The 16,987-nt window shown below is 52.8% G+C and overlaps 1 protein-coding gene across 2 annotated transcripts in view; it reads right to left on the bottom strand.

Moving 5' to 3' along the window:
* LOC122390364 (broad-complex core protein isoforms 1/2/3/4/5-like) overlaps positions 1 to 16,987 on the bottom strand; it is a 145,507-nt gene that overhangs the window by 19,646 nt on the left and 108,874 nt on the right. Inside the window, exon 6 of one of the 2 annotated variants that reach the window (XM_043383256.1) lies at positions 15,358 to 16,066. The exons of the other annotated variant lie outside the window; for it this stretch is intronic. Within the exon in view, the coding sequence (XP_043239191.1) occupies positions 15,870 to 16,066 (197 nt within the window). The 3' untranslated portion in view covers positions 15,358 to 15,869. Of the gene's footprint in view, positions 1 to 15,357; positions 16,067 to 16,987 lie in introns of those variants that run through there. 2 annotated transcript variants of the gene reach the window in all.

Here is a 16,987-nt window from a genome sequence, read left to right as displayed (position 1 = left end):
CAAAAAGCAATGTGGTCACACGTGGGAGAACCGCATACCCTTTGCCTCTCACTAGATCCCCAGATTCAAACTCAAGACCTATGGAACATGATGCGGGGACCCTGACCACTACACTACGCTACCACTGCAGGTAAGCGGCCGGCGGCCGGTAGAGAACGGAAGCGTGGATGCGTACCTATTGTGAGAAAGGAGAAGAGTTTGTAACGATAGTGTAGACTGTAGAGGCCCGACCAGTCCGTCAGCGCCGTATTGCGTCTATTTATAGTCATAAACTGCCGGCGCGGCGGCGCGCCACCACACAACGAGCGCCGGCGACACAGTATCAGCGACCTCGCAGGGACGCGGGCAGGGGTGTGCCCAGGCGGCTGTCAGATCAGGAATCTGGCAGGGTAGCGGCACAGTTCAGGCAGGGTAGCGGCACAGTGGAGGCGCCGGCCAAGTCCAGCACGTAAAGTTAGCCCATATAGCCCATCTGGGACCTAGTTGGACGCCCATGACATACCCAGATGTAGCCCAGCCCACATTCGCCCAGATGCCCCACATCCAGCCCATGTGGGCCCCATTTGGGATGGCTGGCTGGGAAGTGTATGTGTGTGTGTGTGGGGGCCTGCCCCCACCCTACCGAAGTTGGGGGGGGGGGCGGTGCCTCCCTTGACCCTAGGCCCCTACGCCTATGCATAAAAGTCTGAAATATTCAGGCTTCCCTGTAACGCGCGTATTTCTACGAAGATTTAAGTCTTTGCCGGCATTCCACGTAATGCTTAGACACTTCTTTTTGTGTGCAAACTGGAACTTGTTTTACCTCGCCCCCGATATAAACACGAAACTGACATGCTTTAGGAATATCTGGAATAACGTAGTAACTAGTAAGTGTACACTGTCCTGTTACAACTAAACGTGTGAAGCGCCCATACTGTCCCTGGCTCAAAAATGAAGAAGTAAGAACTGTTATGTCCGAGCGAGATGCTGCGCGTCGCGCTTGGAATCGAACCCATTCTGACGCGGAGAAAAACGAGTACCGTCACCTGCGCAATAGGGCCAAAGTTGTGCTGAACGAGCATCGTCGTTCCTACCTCACGGAATTATTAGGACGAGACGCAAGGCGCTTTTGGGCGAGATTGAAAGACTTTGGCGCGGACCTCTCCTCTAAAAGCCACCGCTCCAAATCGAAAACAGCGGAAGACAGCCTCTCCGCAGACTCTCTAAACAAACACTTTGCCAGCGTCGGTGCTCGCGTAGCGGAGCACCGACCACGGCCTCAGCGCCGAGCCTCGCCCAAATCGAGTATGTGCTACCTCTTTCGTCCCACATTGTGTAACCCTTCCAGAACTTTCGCGCATTATATCTCGGCTCGGAGCGTCACGGGCAGTAGGTTTAGACGGCATACCCCTGCACGCCCTCCGGACCGTCATAGTCCCCCATATTCTCCACCTTGTCAACACATCCATATCCACCTGTACCTTTCCAGATGCCTGGAAGGTCGCCGTCGTCACTCCCAAGATTCTTACAGATAAGGTTGGGACGCCAGTCACGTGATCCTTTTTCTGCTTTTCCCAACCCTACTCACGATGTTCATAAGCCTTGATTTATTCCTTGCACAGAGGCGTTTGTAGTTATTTTATATACAAAAACTAATTTAATGATATTTGAAAAAAGAAACATATTTTTACTCGCCATCTAAAACAAAAGTGAATTTATTCGCGTTTCATTAATTCAATCAGCTGGCAACCATCACCCATCGTCCTCGATGTAGTCGAACTTGGCGCATTCAGATAGTGTTCGAAATTTGTGACGCTTACTTGTTGCTATGGCGACCGAGCAGTTCCTACGATTTTCATTTGTCAACAAGTGCTGGCGGAGCTGCCGCTCACACTTTTGAACACAGTCTTTATGCGTCAGTTTGTTTGACGCGTCATATCTGAAACATGTTTCGTGAGGCTCCAAAACCATTCAATTCATCTCCTTCAAAAGAAGTGTTTTGTAACGTTTTCGATATGTTTTTTGGGCTTAATTGCTAGCTCCATTCATCCTATCTTGCGTGAGGATAGTCATCACTCGGGGACCAGTCGTTGAAAGCAAGGAACAACGACGAGGAGAAGGTCTTGTAAAAAGTCGCAGCGATTGCATTGAGCATTAAATGACGAAAATATTTTTACCCCCCACCGCCTCAGGCGATCACGTGCTGTCACCCACCTGGTCACTCCCATCCACAAATCAGGAGATCTCAACGACCCTAGCAACTACCGCCCAATATCAATTCTTCCAGCCTTATCAAAGATCCTTGAAAAAGTGGTATGCTCCCAACTCAGTTCCTACCTTATCACAAACCACATCCTCTCACCCTCCCAATACGCTTATCGCCCATCACACTCTACGGAAAATGCCCTCCTCGACATTGTCGGATGGACAGCTGAAAAGATTGATGTCGGTCACCTTGTGTCACTAACATCGATCGACTTCAGCAAGGCCTTCGACAGCGTCGACCACCCGATACTGCTGGACAAGCTAGAGTGGTACGGTGTATCATCCAGCTGGTTCAGCAGCTACCTGTCCGGCCGCTCCCAACTTGTTCGTGGAGGTTCCTCAGCGGCTCTTCCTCTCTCACATGGAGTCCCCCAAGGCTCTATAATCGGTCCCATCCTCTTCCTCATCTTTATCAACGACCTACCATCTGCCCTGCCCCATGGTAGACTAGTATCCTACGCAGATGATACCCAAATCCTAGACGCAGCACCTAACAATCCTGACGAACTCCAAGCGCTGAGGTATCGAGCCGAAAATAACGTTGAATGTCTTCAGCAATGGTTTAGTAGAAACAGTCTGAAAATGAACGCGAGCAAAACTTCTTTCATTATCATTGGCACAGTAAATGCAGTTGAAAAAGCATCATCCTTCACGATTCGGATAAATAACGAAGAAACCCGACCGCAAAAACATCTAAAAATCCTGGGCGTTGAATTCCATCAGACCCTCTCCTGGGAGCGCCACATATCCTCAGTCGCCCGGCGTACCAACGCAATCATCATACCTCTTTTCAAAATCCGATCTCACCTCTCATATGACATCCTCAAAATTCTTGTCCAGACCCACGTCCTCCCTCACCTTCAGTATTGCTTGTCAGTATGGGGTGGGGCGACACGCACCCGTCTGAACCGACTGCAGAAGGTCATAAATTTTGCCGCCCGACTGGTATCTGGTTTACGCCGAGGCGACCATATATCCCCCGCCCTCGCGACGCTTGGTTGCCCGATATCGACACGCTAGTGAAGCGTCGCGACACGATAAACATCTACCGCGCCCTACATGACCCCGCGGCCCCCCAGCCGCTCAAAGCCATGGCGCGTCCTCGCCAAACAGTGTGTTCGCGTCGAACGCGAGCCACCGCCGCCGGCGCTGCGGTACTCAAGCCCCCTCGCCTCCAGCTGACGACTGCGCGGCGACTTTTTCCTTACCTTACCGCGCCGTGTCGTGGAATAAACTTTCGCGTGTGATTGCACTTTCCACGTCACGTCGCCAGCTCATGACCAGGCTGGAACAGTGACAAATACCCTCCTTATCTGCTTGTTTTCAACTCTGTTACTTTCATTACATGTATGTGTGTTTGCAAATGTATGTTGTGCTGTCAATGCATCGCCATGTTAACTGGGCTCGTAGGGGAGAGTGGGGCTATATGTTACAGGGGTAAGTTGTTACAAAGCAAATATCTTTGAAAATGCTCTTGATATCGCGCCAATAGAGGAAAGTGGGGCTATGCGTTACACTTTTTGGTTTTCTGCACTTAGCAGCCAACCTATTCAATGAACTAACTTCAATGATATTTGCTTTTTAACAACTTACCCCTGTAACAAATAGCCCCACTCTCCCCTAATAGCCACCTGTGGAGAGTCTCCAGCATAAATGCAATACAATACAAAATTTCATGAAACGCTGGATTTCATCTAATGCCTACGACATACCGGGTGGTCCAGAAAAAACGTTCCCAACTTTAAATCAATATTTCTCTGAAGAAACAACATTGAAACTTCTAATAGCCAGTGCGGCATATATTGTCAGTAAATGGTACGATTTTTATGTTATTCGGTTAATTACTTTTTAAACGGTCCGTGTCTCTAGCATGCCATGTACAAATTACTTTTTTGCTCAGACGTTTACTAAAAAATGTGAGTGAGCGCAAGATTCCTTTACTACTCAGGTTGGTTCACTAGGGAAATAAAGGCGCCGTGGTGACGTCATCAGGGGAAATCCTTCACGTTCAAATGAAGGGGTCATTTGAATTGCTGATTTTGGCTCGATATAGTCCTATTTATTTACAGGGTGTCCCAAAAATAATGTCACACCCTTCCAGCGTCAATTTCATGAAAACAACAAACATGATAGGTGCGCCTTTCTTACATATTGTAACACCCGTCGTGTTCAGATCTTAAGTATATTTCGGCCCGGCTGTCACAACATCCACTGCAAAGCAAGGGGGCCATGCATTAGCATGCAGGAGACGTGCACACTGCACAGCATGCGCCGGCACACACAACACAGATGGACACATCACATTTCTCCCCGCCCGATAGCATCCGTACCGCGTCGTAAGCACACACGCAAAACATCGCAACGGTTAACGATTAATGAATCCAGTCTCCGAACATATCTGGAGGACGTCGTGACCTACCACTCCTGCGTACCCCACTATTAGGCTCTGTAACTGGCAACAAAATCGAGTGGCTCTCAGGGACAGCCCGCGAATCTCGTCTCTCCTCGTGGGGCACAGCAGATTCACTTGGGCCTCCAGCTGATTCCCCTTGCTCAGAAGGAGCCAGCCTATCCCCAGACTCACCTTCAATGCCTGGGATCGACTCTGTCGCGTCAACACTCTCCGGCTGAGGCGAATACGGGGTCCATCAGGTATCGGACCACCGCCATCATCATCATCGAGTTTAACATCACGTGGAACAGTCTCAGAGGAAGCACCCGAACCACGGATGTCCAGAGACTCCGAAGCGGAATCCACTGGTAAGACCACATACTCTGGCTCTACGTCATCATGGACGTCGTCATGGCCACCGGGAGAACTCCCGTCCCCCACAGGGCTCCCCGGGGGCGGACGACGATCGACGGGCTGATCGACGATGCTCTCACTCTCATCATTGTAGGCCTCATCCTCTCGGACGACACACGGTTTCATCCTGTCGTGGTGGACCACCAGCGACGTCCGCTTACCAGCGACCGCCAACCTAATTCGGTAGGTTTGCGGTGACAACACCTCCACGATCTGGTACGGACCTGTCCACGGCCTCTGGAGCTTGGGAGACAGTCCCTTTTTCCTTACTGCGCGATGCAGCCAGACAAAGTCTCCCGCGATGTACTGCGTCTGGTTCGACACAGACTCGTTCCTCTCCGCTCGAAGAGCGGCAGCACGTTTGATTGCGTCGACCACCTTTTCTCGAATCTCAGCTAGCTCGGACGCCGAACAAACCCCATCAGCTGGGCAATGTTCCGCCCCACAGGCCACGTCCAGCGGGAGTCTGGGCGACCGTCCATGGAACAACTCAAACGGAGCAACCCTATTGGTTTGGTGCTTACTCGTATTGTAAGCGAAAACCACCTTCGCCAGAAAGAGGTCCCAGTTACGCTGGTTGTCAGCCACAAACATCGCTAGCATGGCACACACAGTTCTGTTAAACCTTTCCACCTGTCCATTCGATTGTGGATGGTAGCCGCTGGTTCGGGACTTCTCAATACCCAGGTGAGCACAAACTTCCCGGAAAAGACGACTCTCAAAATTTCTACCCTGATCGGAATGGATCACTTGAGGGCAACCGTATCTGCAAAACAACTCCTGAACAAGAACCTCAGCAACAGTGCCAGCCTCCTGATTGGGAAGAGGGAACGCCTCAACCCACTTCGAAAATCCACAAGTGACGACCAGTATATACTTGTTGCCTCTGTCCGACTCCGGAAAGGGCCCGGTGGTATCGGTGGACACCCACTCCCATGGACGGGAGGGGACCGGCATCCTTCCGAAGGAGGCCCGGTAAGGACGAGTTGGACTCTTTCTCTGGGCACAGAGGTCACAAGACTTGACATATGCCGTAACGTCACTTGCCAAACCTGGCCACAAGAATCGTTCTTTCACCCTTTCAAGAGTTTTCGCGACACCCAAGTGTCCAGACCAGGCGCTATCGTGTGCCTCTGACAAGACCTCCTGGACCAGCCCAGCAGGAATTACGAGCTTCCTTCGGCCATCGCTGCTGGCGTACAGCAGCCCAGAAGACGCGTCCACCTCCAGGGCATCACGGACACTCAAGAGACGTCTCAGCGACGCCGAAGGGTTAGCTGGAAGGGGCACATCGTACAACAAGCAAACAACTGAAGAATGTCCCGATCACCACGTTGAGCTACAAGCATTCGAAGTTCGTCCGGTCTGAGCTCTATGTGTCGTACACTCGGCTCAACAACCGACCGGGACAGGGCGTCTGCGTGAGGAATGGCACGACCAGGGCGGTACGCCATGCGGTAAGGGAACTGCTCGAGCTCGAGAATCCACCGAGCGAGTCTTCCTCGGGGATCTTTGCAGCCACGGAGGAAGGTCAGAGGACAGTGATCAGTCTGGAGAATGAACGGGCGGCCCTGTAGGGGAAACAGCAAAATGACGGACAGCCCAAGCAACGCCCACACATTCCCGCTCTGTCGCGCTGTACCGCGCCTCAACCTTCGTCAAGCATCGACTAGCGTACGCCACTGGCCTTTCTACACCACCGATCCTTTGAGACAGAACGGCTCCTAAGCCAATGGCACTAGCATCCGTCGTTAGCACAAATTCCTCGTCAAAATCAGGGAACGCCAGCACTGGCGCTGTGGTAAGTAACCGTTTTAAGTCACTAAAAGACGCTTCACATGAGTCATCCCAGGAAATTCTAGCTCGTTCTTCTGTGAGTCTCAACAAAGGTTTCGTCACTGTGGAAAACTCGGGAATGAATTTCCGAAAGTAGCTCGCAAGACCAATGAACCTTCGCACATCATGCACGTTCTGAGGTCTGCTAAAATCGCGCACGCAGGAAACCTTGTCGGGGTCCGGGGCCACACCACGACTGCTGACTATATGCCCCAAAAACCTAACCTCCCGCCTAAAAAAGCTACACTTTTTTCAAATTGAGCTTCAGATTTGCACCTGTCACAGCATCCAGAACGTGATCGACATTCAGCAACACCTCATCAAATGACTTTCCAAACACAATGACATCATCGAGATAAACCAAACATTCTTTCCATGTTAGCCCGGCAAGCACGGCCATCATCAAACGCTGGAAGGAGGCAGGGGCCCCCTTCAAACCGAACGGCATTCTCAGAAATTCCCAAAGGCCTGTGTGAGTCGAAAAAGCAGTCTTTTCCATATCTCGCTCATTTATGTCCTGCTGCCAGTATCCGGACTGCAAATCGAGAACGCTAAACCACACCGAGCCAGACAAAGCATCAAGGCAGTCCTCTACTCGAGGCAGTGGGTGGGAATCGCCATGGGTAACATCGTTCAAACGACGGTAGTCTATAAACAGTCGCAAAGACCCGTCTTTTTTACGTACCGGTACGATCGGGGAGCTCCATGGGGAACAGCTCGACCGGATGACCCCATCCCGCTGCATCTTCTGGATGGTGTCCTCCACGTCACGCCTGTCATTGACATTTACCCTCCTCGGGGGCTGCGCCACAGGCTCAGCGCCCTCCACCAGTGGGATGGCATGCTTTACAAGACCACACTGTCCCAGCTCGCCATTCAAAGAGAAAGCACGCTCGTGGCGCATGAGTAAGTCGCGCAACGCACTCCGTTGGCTGTCTTCTGACAAATCAGAGTCACGAATCAACGGATCCACCCAGTCACAAGACGCACCACTCACATCGACGCCAGTGTCACACACGCTCGAATCAAACGCCAAGCGCGCCACTACCGCGTGGCTCGGCAGGCGCACCTCTCGAGACGTAGGATTTAGCAACATCACTGGAATCAAGCGGTCAGGGGGAACCTGTGTCATAGCTCTCGCGCACATCACAGTATGGTGCTCGGACAATAGGTCACTGGATTCCACGACCACATTACCGCTAACACCCGGTGGCACCGTACACAATACCACACTCTGATGCTTAGGAGGGATGCAGACTTCCTTTGACAAACGAACACAATCTGCCATCTCAGAAACATTGCATCGACGCACGCTGACAGTGCTGGTTGAGAAGTCTATCGAAACAGAAGTACCCAACCTCTTCAAAACATCCGTTCCCAAAATACAGCTCGGAGCCAGGTTACGCACCACGTACAGCGGCTGGCCACGCAATGTTTGCTCGCCTACAGTGACATCACAAATAATTACACACATGAGATCCAGGGCCCTCCCATCCACCGTGACTGGCTGTCTCACTGGAGGTATCTTCTTAACATCTAAACCTGATATCACCTCCGATGAAACAACACTACATTGAGCACCCGTGTCCAAAAGCCACTCCACCCTGCGATCGTCCACCGCGCCCGACACGAACACCTCAGCGCCATCACGACCTCCCATCCTCGAAGCTGAAGACACCTGAGCACTCCGACCATCAGCAACGCGTCCCGCACGCGCAGCCGCGAGCGCGAACGGCAGCGCACGCAACATCCCCGCGCCCCTAGCGGGAGATGCGCCCGGAACTGCAGACAAACTCGCCGCGCAGTCCGCCACAGGCAGCGCAGCACTCGCAGACGGCGCCGCCACCCACGGCAACGCAACATCGGCAACAGACGGTACCCCGACCGGCGCACCCCCCGAAGGCGGGGCCCCCGCCGGCGACAGCGCAGCAGCATCCACAATCGGCGGCGGCCCAGCCGGCGGCGGCGGAAACGCGACATCGGGAGGCGGAATCGTGACGCCCGGAGGCCGCAAAACACCTACGATGGCTGGCCCCCCAGCGGGCGCGGGCGCACCCAGCTCCGCCGACGACGACCAGATCGGCGGCGAGGCAGCGCCAACGGGACGCGCCCCAGACGACGGCACCGACGCAGAGGCCCCCAGCGGCGCCCCCACCGGCGGCCGCGCACCAGCACCCTCAGGCGACTCCCAAGACGGCAGCGGCGGCATCCCAGTCGGGAGCCACGGAACGGCGACGGCCGGAGGCGGCGACGCAGCACCGGCATGCGGCGCCCCCACCGGCGGCCACGCCATCTCCACCGGGTCACCCCCGAAAGGCGGCGGCCGAGCCGGCAGCGGCGCACCCAGCCCCGCAGGCGATGACCAGACCGGCAGCACCCCCGCAGGCGGCAGCGAGGCAGCAGGCGACACAAAGGGCCACAGATGCGGTCCACCGACGGCGGACGGTCCCCAAATCGGTGGCGCCAACACAGAGTCCACAACTGGCGGCCGAAACGGCGGCGCACACAGTCCCACAGAAGACGGCCGGACCGACGGCACTCCCGCCGGCGGCAGCGACGCAGCGACGACAGGAGGCGACGCAGCGACAGCAGCGCCAGAGGGCCGCACCCCAGACGACGACGCCGACGCAGCGGCAACAGGCGACGACTAGGCCGGCGGCGGCAGCCGAGCCGCGACATCGCCGTCCTCCCCACAGCGATGAAAATGTGGGGCATATCAGGAGCAGCCAAGGGCAGCGCGACAGGCAGCTCCGCACCAGTCGCGCGCACTAGAAATTCGCACAGCCTCTTGCAAAGTGGTCCGGCTGTTGACACTTAAAGAAGACAACCTGCTCCTTCTTCCCACTGCTCTTCTTAGGGCACTGACGACTCCAGTGTCCTTTCTCACCACAGATAGGGCAAGGATTCTGCGGTTTGGTCGCGCCCCTCTGATCGACGCCCCTCTGAAGACTGTCCACTTTCTGTTCCAGAACTGACACCGCCTCAGTCAGTTTCTGAAGCTGGGTCTTCTCTGAGCATGCAACTTGAGGGGTGTCCGACGCCACAGCCCTCACCAGCGATGGAGCCAAAACCCGCTCCAACCTCCTTGCCCGGGCGATCAATTCTCTGTACGATTCATGCTCCCCAGCTCCCACCAACAACTGTACTCTCAGAGCTTCAGCCAGACCACCATTGATGAAATGTGTCTGACACAGCTTCTCAAGCTGTTCAGATGAGAAACTAGGATAGGCCTTGCGACCCAAACTCTTCAATGCTTCACCAAAATCCAGCAATGACTCACCCACTTGCCTCCGTCTCGATGCAAACATTTGTGCATAGTCCGATTCCAGAACGCATGTCCCATACTCCTTCTCCAGAGCCAACTTCAGTTTTGAAACAGTGTCTCGCTCTTCAACTGGGAGGTTACGATAAAAATCGAACGCTGCACCAGTGAGGGCTGTTGGTAGCTGCAGGCCCTGTACAGCCAAAGTCCAACCATTAGCACGTGCAGCCACATCGAAGTGATCCAGGAACCGATGGACATCATCAATGCCATCAAACTTCTCCAGTCGAGCATGTCCAACAGCTTGTGCACCCAGGTGGGCCACCTCCTGCTTTGAGTCAGTCATTCTAATATCGTTAGTTGACAGCTGCACTGAGGTTTGCACCAACACCCATGCAACAATCCCTTCGGAAACTTGGGTCCCAAGCCGGGCGGAAGGCTGCCACCAATGTAACACCCGTCGTGTTCAGATCTTAAGTATATTTCGGCCCGGCTGTCACAACATCCACTGCAAAGCAAGGGGGTCATGCATTAGCATGCAGGAGACGTGCACACTGCACAGCATGCGCCGGCACACACAACACAGATGGACACATCACAATATGTATCCCACCTTCTCCCTGATGCGGGCAAGCATACGGTCCAGGACATCAGACACCAACATTTCCAGTTTCTGTGGACTGATCTTGGACCAGGCAGATCGAACGTTGCTGGTCACGTTGCTGGTTGGATGTTCCCGTGCCATTTTGTTCACCTCTTAACGGACGATCACCCAGAGATTTTCTATCGGCGACGGGTCGGGCTATTCCCCGGCAATTTGTCCTTCTCCCAGAATGCCGGGAAGTACGATCGACATCGATCCTGCGTCGTTCTAGCTCGATGACCCGGGGCGCCGACCCGTTGAAAGATGGCCGTGGACATGTTTATCAGAACTTTTCGGCTGGAGACATGGCTTGTTGGGCTTCAGCTTTAGAAACAACCTCCGGTACCGATGGATTGTCGACTTGGAGACTGGATGACTGTTGGCAATCAGCCTCCTTGCCAGTTTCCTTGTGGAAAGCCCGTCTTTACAGGGTGGGGCAGAAAGATTTACCTCTTGATTTTCTTCAATATTTCGGCCCCGAACAAAGATATGAAATTGATTTCTGGCACATATATGCAGTAACATGTACACATCTCAGCGACGGCATTATGACTCCATAGGGTCACCTTTGTCCTTCACCACTGCCTCGAAACGTTCATCTGCGGAGGGGCACGAGCGCCGCACGGTGTCCCCGCCAAGATTCGACGGTGCCGTCTCGAGGGCCAGCTTCAGGGCGGCGATTATGCTGTGTGCCGCTGCACACACCCTCCTCTCCAAGATGGTCCAGATTGCGAAGTCCATCGGGTTCAGGTCTGGACTTGATGATGGCCGAATGTCTTTGTCCCATAACCCAGGCATGTGGGTCTCCCACCACGGTTGAGCGATGTTGGCCGTTTGCGGCGGCGCACCGTCCTGGACGAAGACGTATCCGTCTCGGAACGACTGGGTGACCCAAGGTAAAACATGTTTCTCCAGCAGATGGACTTAAACGTGTAAATTAGCTTTTACAGCCTCCTTGATGAAGACCAAGGTTCCTTTTGAGCCGTCGGATGCGACGGCAGCCCAACCCAAGACACCAGCAAGCTGCTGGCGACGAAAAATGGTGCGAATAGCAGGATCAATGCTGGATGGACCATCTGCCAAAATTCTGACGCTTTGGTAGTGTCTCTGGGGCTCAAGCATGAAAATGTTGTCATTGGACCAGAAGAATGCCTTGTTACTGGCGCTCCTCATCTCCTCCAATGTCTTTTGGGTCCTGTGTAGCCGCTTTTCCCTGGATCCCGCCGAAATAAGGTGCCGATGTTGCACCCTGTACCTATGACATGAAGCCCAAGCCGTCGTTTATGATTCTCATGGCGGTTCTTGGCGAAACACCGAGTTCCCTTGGCAGTTTGCGCATGCTTCGCCTAGAACTTGAAACACCTTGTGCACGATATTAACCAGCTTTTTGAAGCAGATATCCCTTGTTCTGCCTGGCATGGACTTCGTCGACACTAAGGCTGCCTTTTTAAGTCATTTAATTACATTGTTAACAGTTTTTACGGCAACACCGAACTGTTTGGCAACGCTTCAGGAGCTATGGCCAACCTACTTCAGCGCCGCAATTTGGGCTCTCTTAGTCATCTTCGCCATAGCTCGCCAACAAATATTACAAAATGCAAAAACGATGATATTGTTGATACATGAGTCAGTTGGGAAGCTGCATGCAAAATTTTATCAAAATCCGTTTATAACTTTTTGAGTTATTGACCGAAAACAAACAGGTAAATCTTTCTGCCCCACCCTGTAGCTCCGCACTTCGCGATGACGATCTGCGCTATAGCCGGCTGGCGGCAGTGTTCCTGCCGCGACCTAGCTTGTTCTCAGGCGTCTATCCCCTTCTGTCGCGTGACAACCAGCGCCAAATCGTGCGGCAACTCATGCCCAGTGCCTCGGCGACCTGGCCGTGGGTCATGCTGCCGGCAACAATGCCGACTGCCCCGCTGCAGGACGATTTGCTCTGCAGTTTTGCCATCCTGGACACCTGGTCCGCACGCGTTGAGTACTGCCCCGGAAGCGTATTCGCCAAGTGTATTACACGAATCGGCCGACCAATAGCGTGCCTCTTGAGTGACGTCAGCGTGGCGTCATACGTTCAGTCCTCGCCCTTGTTGGCGTCTATTGAAGCTAGGTTTTAATTTAAGGACATTTAAGCTGCTCTGCATGTGGTGTCGCCGTGGCGAAGTGGTTAGAGTATAGGACTGGTGGTACGGAGGTAGATGGTTCGAATCCACTCGGCAACTTCATTTTTCGTGTCATCTGTCATTGTGCGTTTTTTGGATACATTTGCAACGGCGTGCACCTAAGAAATCAGAGGTAGGCATTCTTCTAATGAATATGTTGCATAAGAGAAATATTTGGAGTCCAACCGATTGGTTCGGTTTCGGTATCTTCCAATGGTCTTTGTTTGTATGTATTTGGTTTGGTATCGGTGTTCTGATTTTCTGTGATTGACATCACTAATGCATAGTGCATACTATGCGAACGTAGCCAATGGAAAGACAAATGGTGCTGGGCGATGGCCATTGATCAATATTTCTCACTGCCAATGGGTGACAGCACGCAGCTCCTGCTGGATATGACAGGGGCGGCGCTGACCTTTTTAAAGTAGATGGGCACTTGGCAAGGTTAAGTACCTAAAAGTAGCGAAAACTAAGATGAAAAGTAAAAATCGCACGCTGGTTAGCAGGCTATTAGATAGTTTTTCGTGTAAGAATCACCATGCACAAAAAAGTTCGACATAGCTGTTAGCGTAATCACGGGACGAGATTATCAATTTCCAGCCATCAAAGAGCGTCATCTATAGGAGCTATGCCCTAACTATAACTTTTACATTTCAGCCACCAGGGGGATACCTCAATCCCCTTACTTGGAATCTAGTTAAAGTCAAAAAGATTTATATTAGACGTTTATGAAGATAGCTTGGGACTGATTGTTAAGTTGCATGCTCACGGCGGGCTGTCATCAATTTATCTCTATAAATGTCTTATCTGATCGATGAAATGATACAGGAATCCGTTGTCATTTGAGTGTGTTTCATAATAGCTCTTCCGACTTTGACGAATATCGACAGTGCCGTAACAAAATTGGTAGTACAGGTATAGACTGCAACTGCAGTTCTTTTGCAACTTATTCCTTAATCAGATGAATACTTGTCATAGATTTATTAGGCGTATGATATTGGCGTGCGAAGTGCGAACGTAGGGGCCAAAAATGCGTCTCTGCGACCGACTTCTTTTTAAGAGAAAAGAACCGATAAAGCAGGAATCGATCCACCGATCTTTCGCTCACCCCACCGAGACTCTAACCACTCGGCTACGACAACACATCAAATGCCCATTAGCCATATACAATTGCAAACAAGTCTCAACTCAAATCTAGCCTCAATGCATGTATTGTCGCGTCGGATGGCTATGACGTCGCACTAGAGATGTCGCTAGTTGGTGGGCCGATTCGTGTAATACACTTGGCCCGGAAATGACCTCCGTACACCCCTTGACCGGTCAGGGTCACAAAAATTCGAAGGTCACGTGACTATAATGTAGCCAAGATGGTCTGGGAGCCAGTACCGGCGAAATTATATTGATATTGCGCCGCAGAAGGCAGATTAAAGGTTGTGGGAGGGTGTGATATTAATTTTGGGACACCCTGTAGTTTCAGCCCCATTTATCGTAATGAGGCGAACTAATTGTTACATTGGTACAACTTTTGATGACACATAATCCTTGTTTTTTTTTTCTCCAGCTCGCTCGAAAGATGATGAAATTTGCATGCATGCCTATTGTATTGTATTGTATGGGTGAAGGGAGATTCTACCGCCGTGGTGACGTCACCTTTAAAGGGATTCTGGAGCTCGTGAACGGGGGCTGAGTGGACGGGCCACCTCCATCTCGGCACCACGGCCTGCAGTCATGACTGTTCCTGGCAACTAGTCTCATTGATGGTTCAGGCCTCAGGGTGAAACATTCCCTCTAGTTTTTTTTCCTTATTCGGCCGATTTACTGTTTGATATTCTTGAAGGGAGGGCGATCAGCAGTAACCCATTGACCATGCCCCTCCTGCTCGGAACAGGACCTAGTGTTGAAATCAGAAATGAATGGCATCCATAAACACTCTTTTGGCTCAGTATTTGAACATTTGGCACATAAGTGGGACAAAAAATATTTAAAATAACAACACACGTGCTGGTTCCATTCACGTGTTCCATTTTTTTTTTTCTAGCCTGGTACGTCTAAGCCAATCATCACTACCGTTCAACATCGCAAAGAAAGCAAAAACGTCTTACTTAATTCAACATAAGATTGCTGGCTTTAAAATGATGGTACAATGTTACAATTTGGCATACAAATGCGCAAAGAAGTGGCGCAAACTTGATGAAAATTTTGGCTTGTTATTTGCACTCAAATTTGAGATATAGGCCTCCAAAGTTCGGAACGTTTTTTTTTGGGGGGGGGGGCACCCGGTATACCTATAACTGTGGAATGTTCAAAAGTTGTCAGCGTTTCCATTTGACCATTAAACCTTATTTATATTTCAACGTAGTCGATGTTGGACCTTCGAGCATGGTACTTCGTAGAAACATCAGCATAACTCAAAATCGTTTATTTATAGCGTTAGCAGAGAACCCTGCTCGTCAGGCAACATGTTATCATGCTAAAAAAAACTTATGACGATGACTTTGAGTGACAGGACTCACCGAAAACGGAAGAAACGATTTACACAAACGCCTATTTACAAGCCCTTTTGCTAGTTACTACCAGTAAATACGTACAGAAAGCCGAATGCACACCATTTAATGAGCCGAGCGTAAAAACCACGCGAAGGGATGTCAGACAGGCCATGGCAGCGATCGAGCCGCGGATTCAGTGAGCTGTGCCCTGGTGCCGCGCAACGCAAAGAAGCCGTCGTCCCAGCTGGGTAGAGCGGCTAGCTCGGTGGTCATAGGAGCCGGCGCCGCGGCGGGAAGACGTATGTACAGAGCCGGCGATTGGGCCTTGGGTGCAGCCTCAGTGCGAGAGCACCCTGACTGTACAGTGTACAGCCGCCGGGCTGCGCAGCCCGGACTGCCTCCGGCTCAGCAGTACTGCCGCCCGCCGAGCTCACACGATGTCGTGCATGCGGCGCAGGTGTTTCCAGAAGTTGCTAGAGTTGAAGGGCACGAGTCCGTCGCTGCCGCGCAGCCGTTTGCCGCAGAGTTTACAGATCATGGTGTCGGCGTCCATGGTAAAGTACTCCCAGACCACCGAGCGTTTGGCCTTGGAGCCAGAGGCGACCAGCGGCGGCGGCTGCAGCATGGCTGCAACAGAAGCCATCTAGGTCAAAAGCCGAGTCGGGCTGACCGCCCCTGGCCGCGTCGCTGCAAGGCGTTGTAACCGTCAGCCGGCGCCAGGCGAGCCGCTGGCGGAGTCCCTCCCAGCGGAGCCACTGCCGACAGTCCCTTCCAATCCCCCTTCCCAGCGGAGCCACTGCCAACAGTCCCTTCCAATTCCCCCTTCCCAGCGGAGCCACTGCCGACAGACCCTTCCAATTCCCCTTCCCAGCGGAGCCACTGCCGAGTGTCCCTTCCAATTCCCCCTTCCCAGCGGAGCCACTGCCGACAGCCCCTTCCAATTCCCCTTCCCAGCGGAGCCACTGCCGGCAGTCCCTTCCAATCCCCCTTCCCAGCGGAGCCTTTGCAGATAGTCCCTTCCAATTCCCCTTTCCAGCGGAGCCACTGCCGACAGTCCCTTCCAATCGCCCTTCCCAGCGGAGCCACTGCCGACAGTCCCTTCCAATCCCCCTTCCCAGCGGAGCCACTGCCGACAGTCTCTTCCAATCCCCCTTCCCAGCGGAGCCACTGCCGACAGACCCTTCCAATCCCCCTTCCAAGCGGAGCCACTGCCGACAGTCCCTTCCAATCCCCCTTCCCAGTGGAGCCTTTGCAGACAGTCCCTTCCAATTCCCCCTTCCCAGCGGAGCCACTGCCGACAGTCCCTTCCAATTCCCCTTCCCAGCGGAGCCACTGCCGACAGTCCCTTCCAATCCCCCTTCCCAGCGGAGCCACTGCCGACAGTCCCTACCAATTCCCCTTCCCAGCGGAGCCACTGCCGACAGACCCTTCCAACCCCCCCTTCCCAGCGGAGCCACTGCCGACAGTCCCTTCCAATTCCCCTTCCCAGCGGAGCCACTGCCGACAGTCCCTTCCAATTCCCCCTTCCCAGCGGAGCTGACACATGAA

Source organism: Amphibalanus amphitrite, unplaced genomic scaffold (genome assembly GCF_019059575.1).
Source record: "Amphibalanus amphitrite isolate SeventyFive unplaced genomic scaffold, NRLGWU_Aamphi_draft 000393F_arrow, whole genome shotgun sequence".
Taxonomy (NCBI): domain Eukaryota; kingdom Metazoa; phylum Arthropoda; class Thecostraca; order Balanomorpha; family Balanidae; genus Amphibalanus; species Amphibalanus amphitrite.
This window is presented reverse-complemented; position numbering and strand designations above follow the sequence as displayed.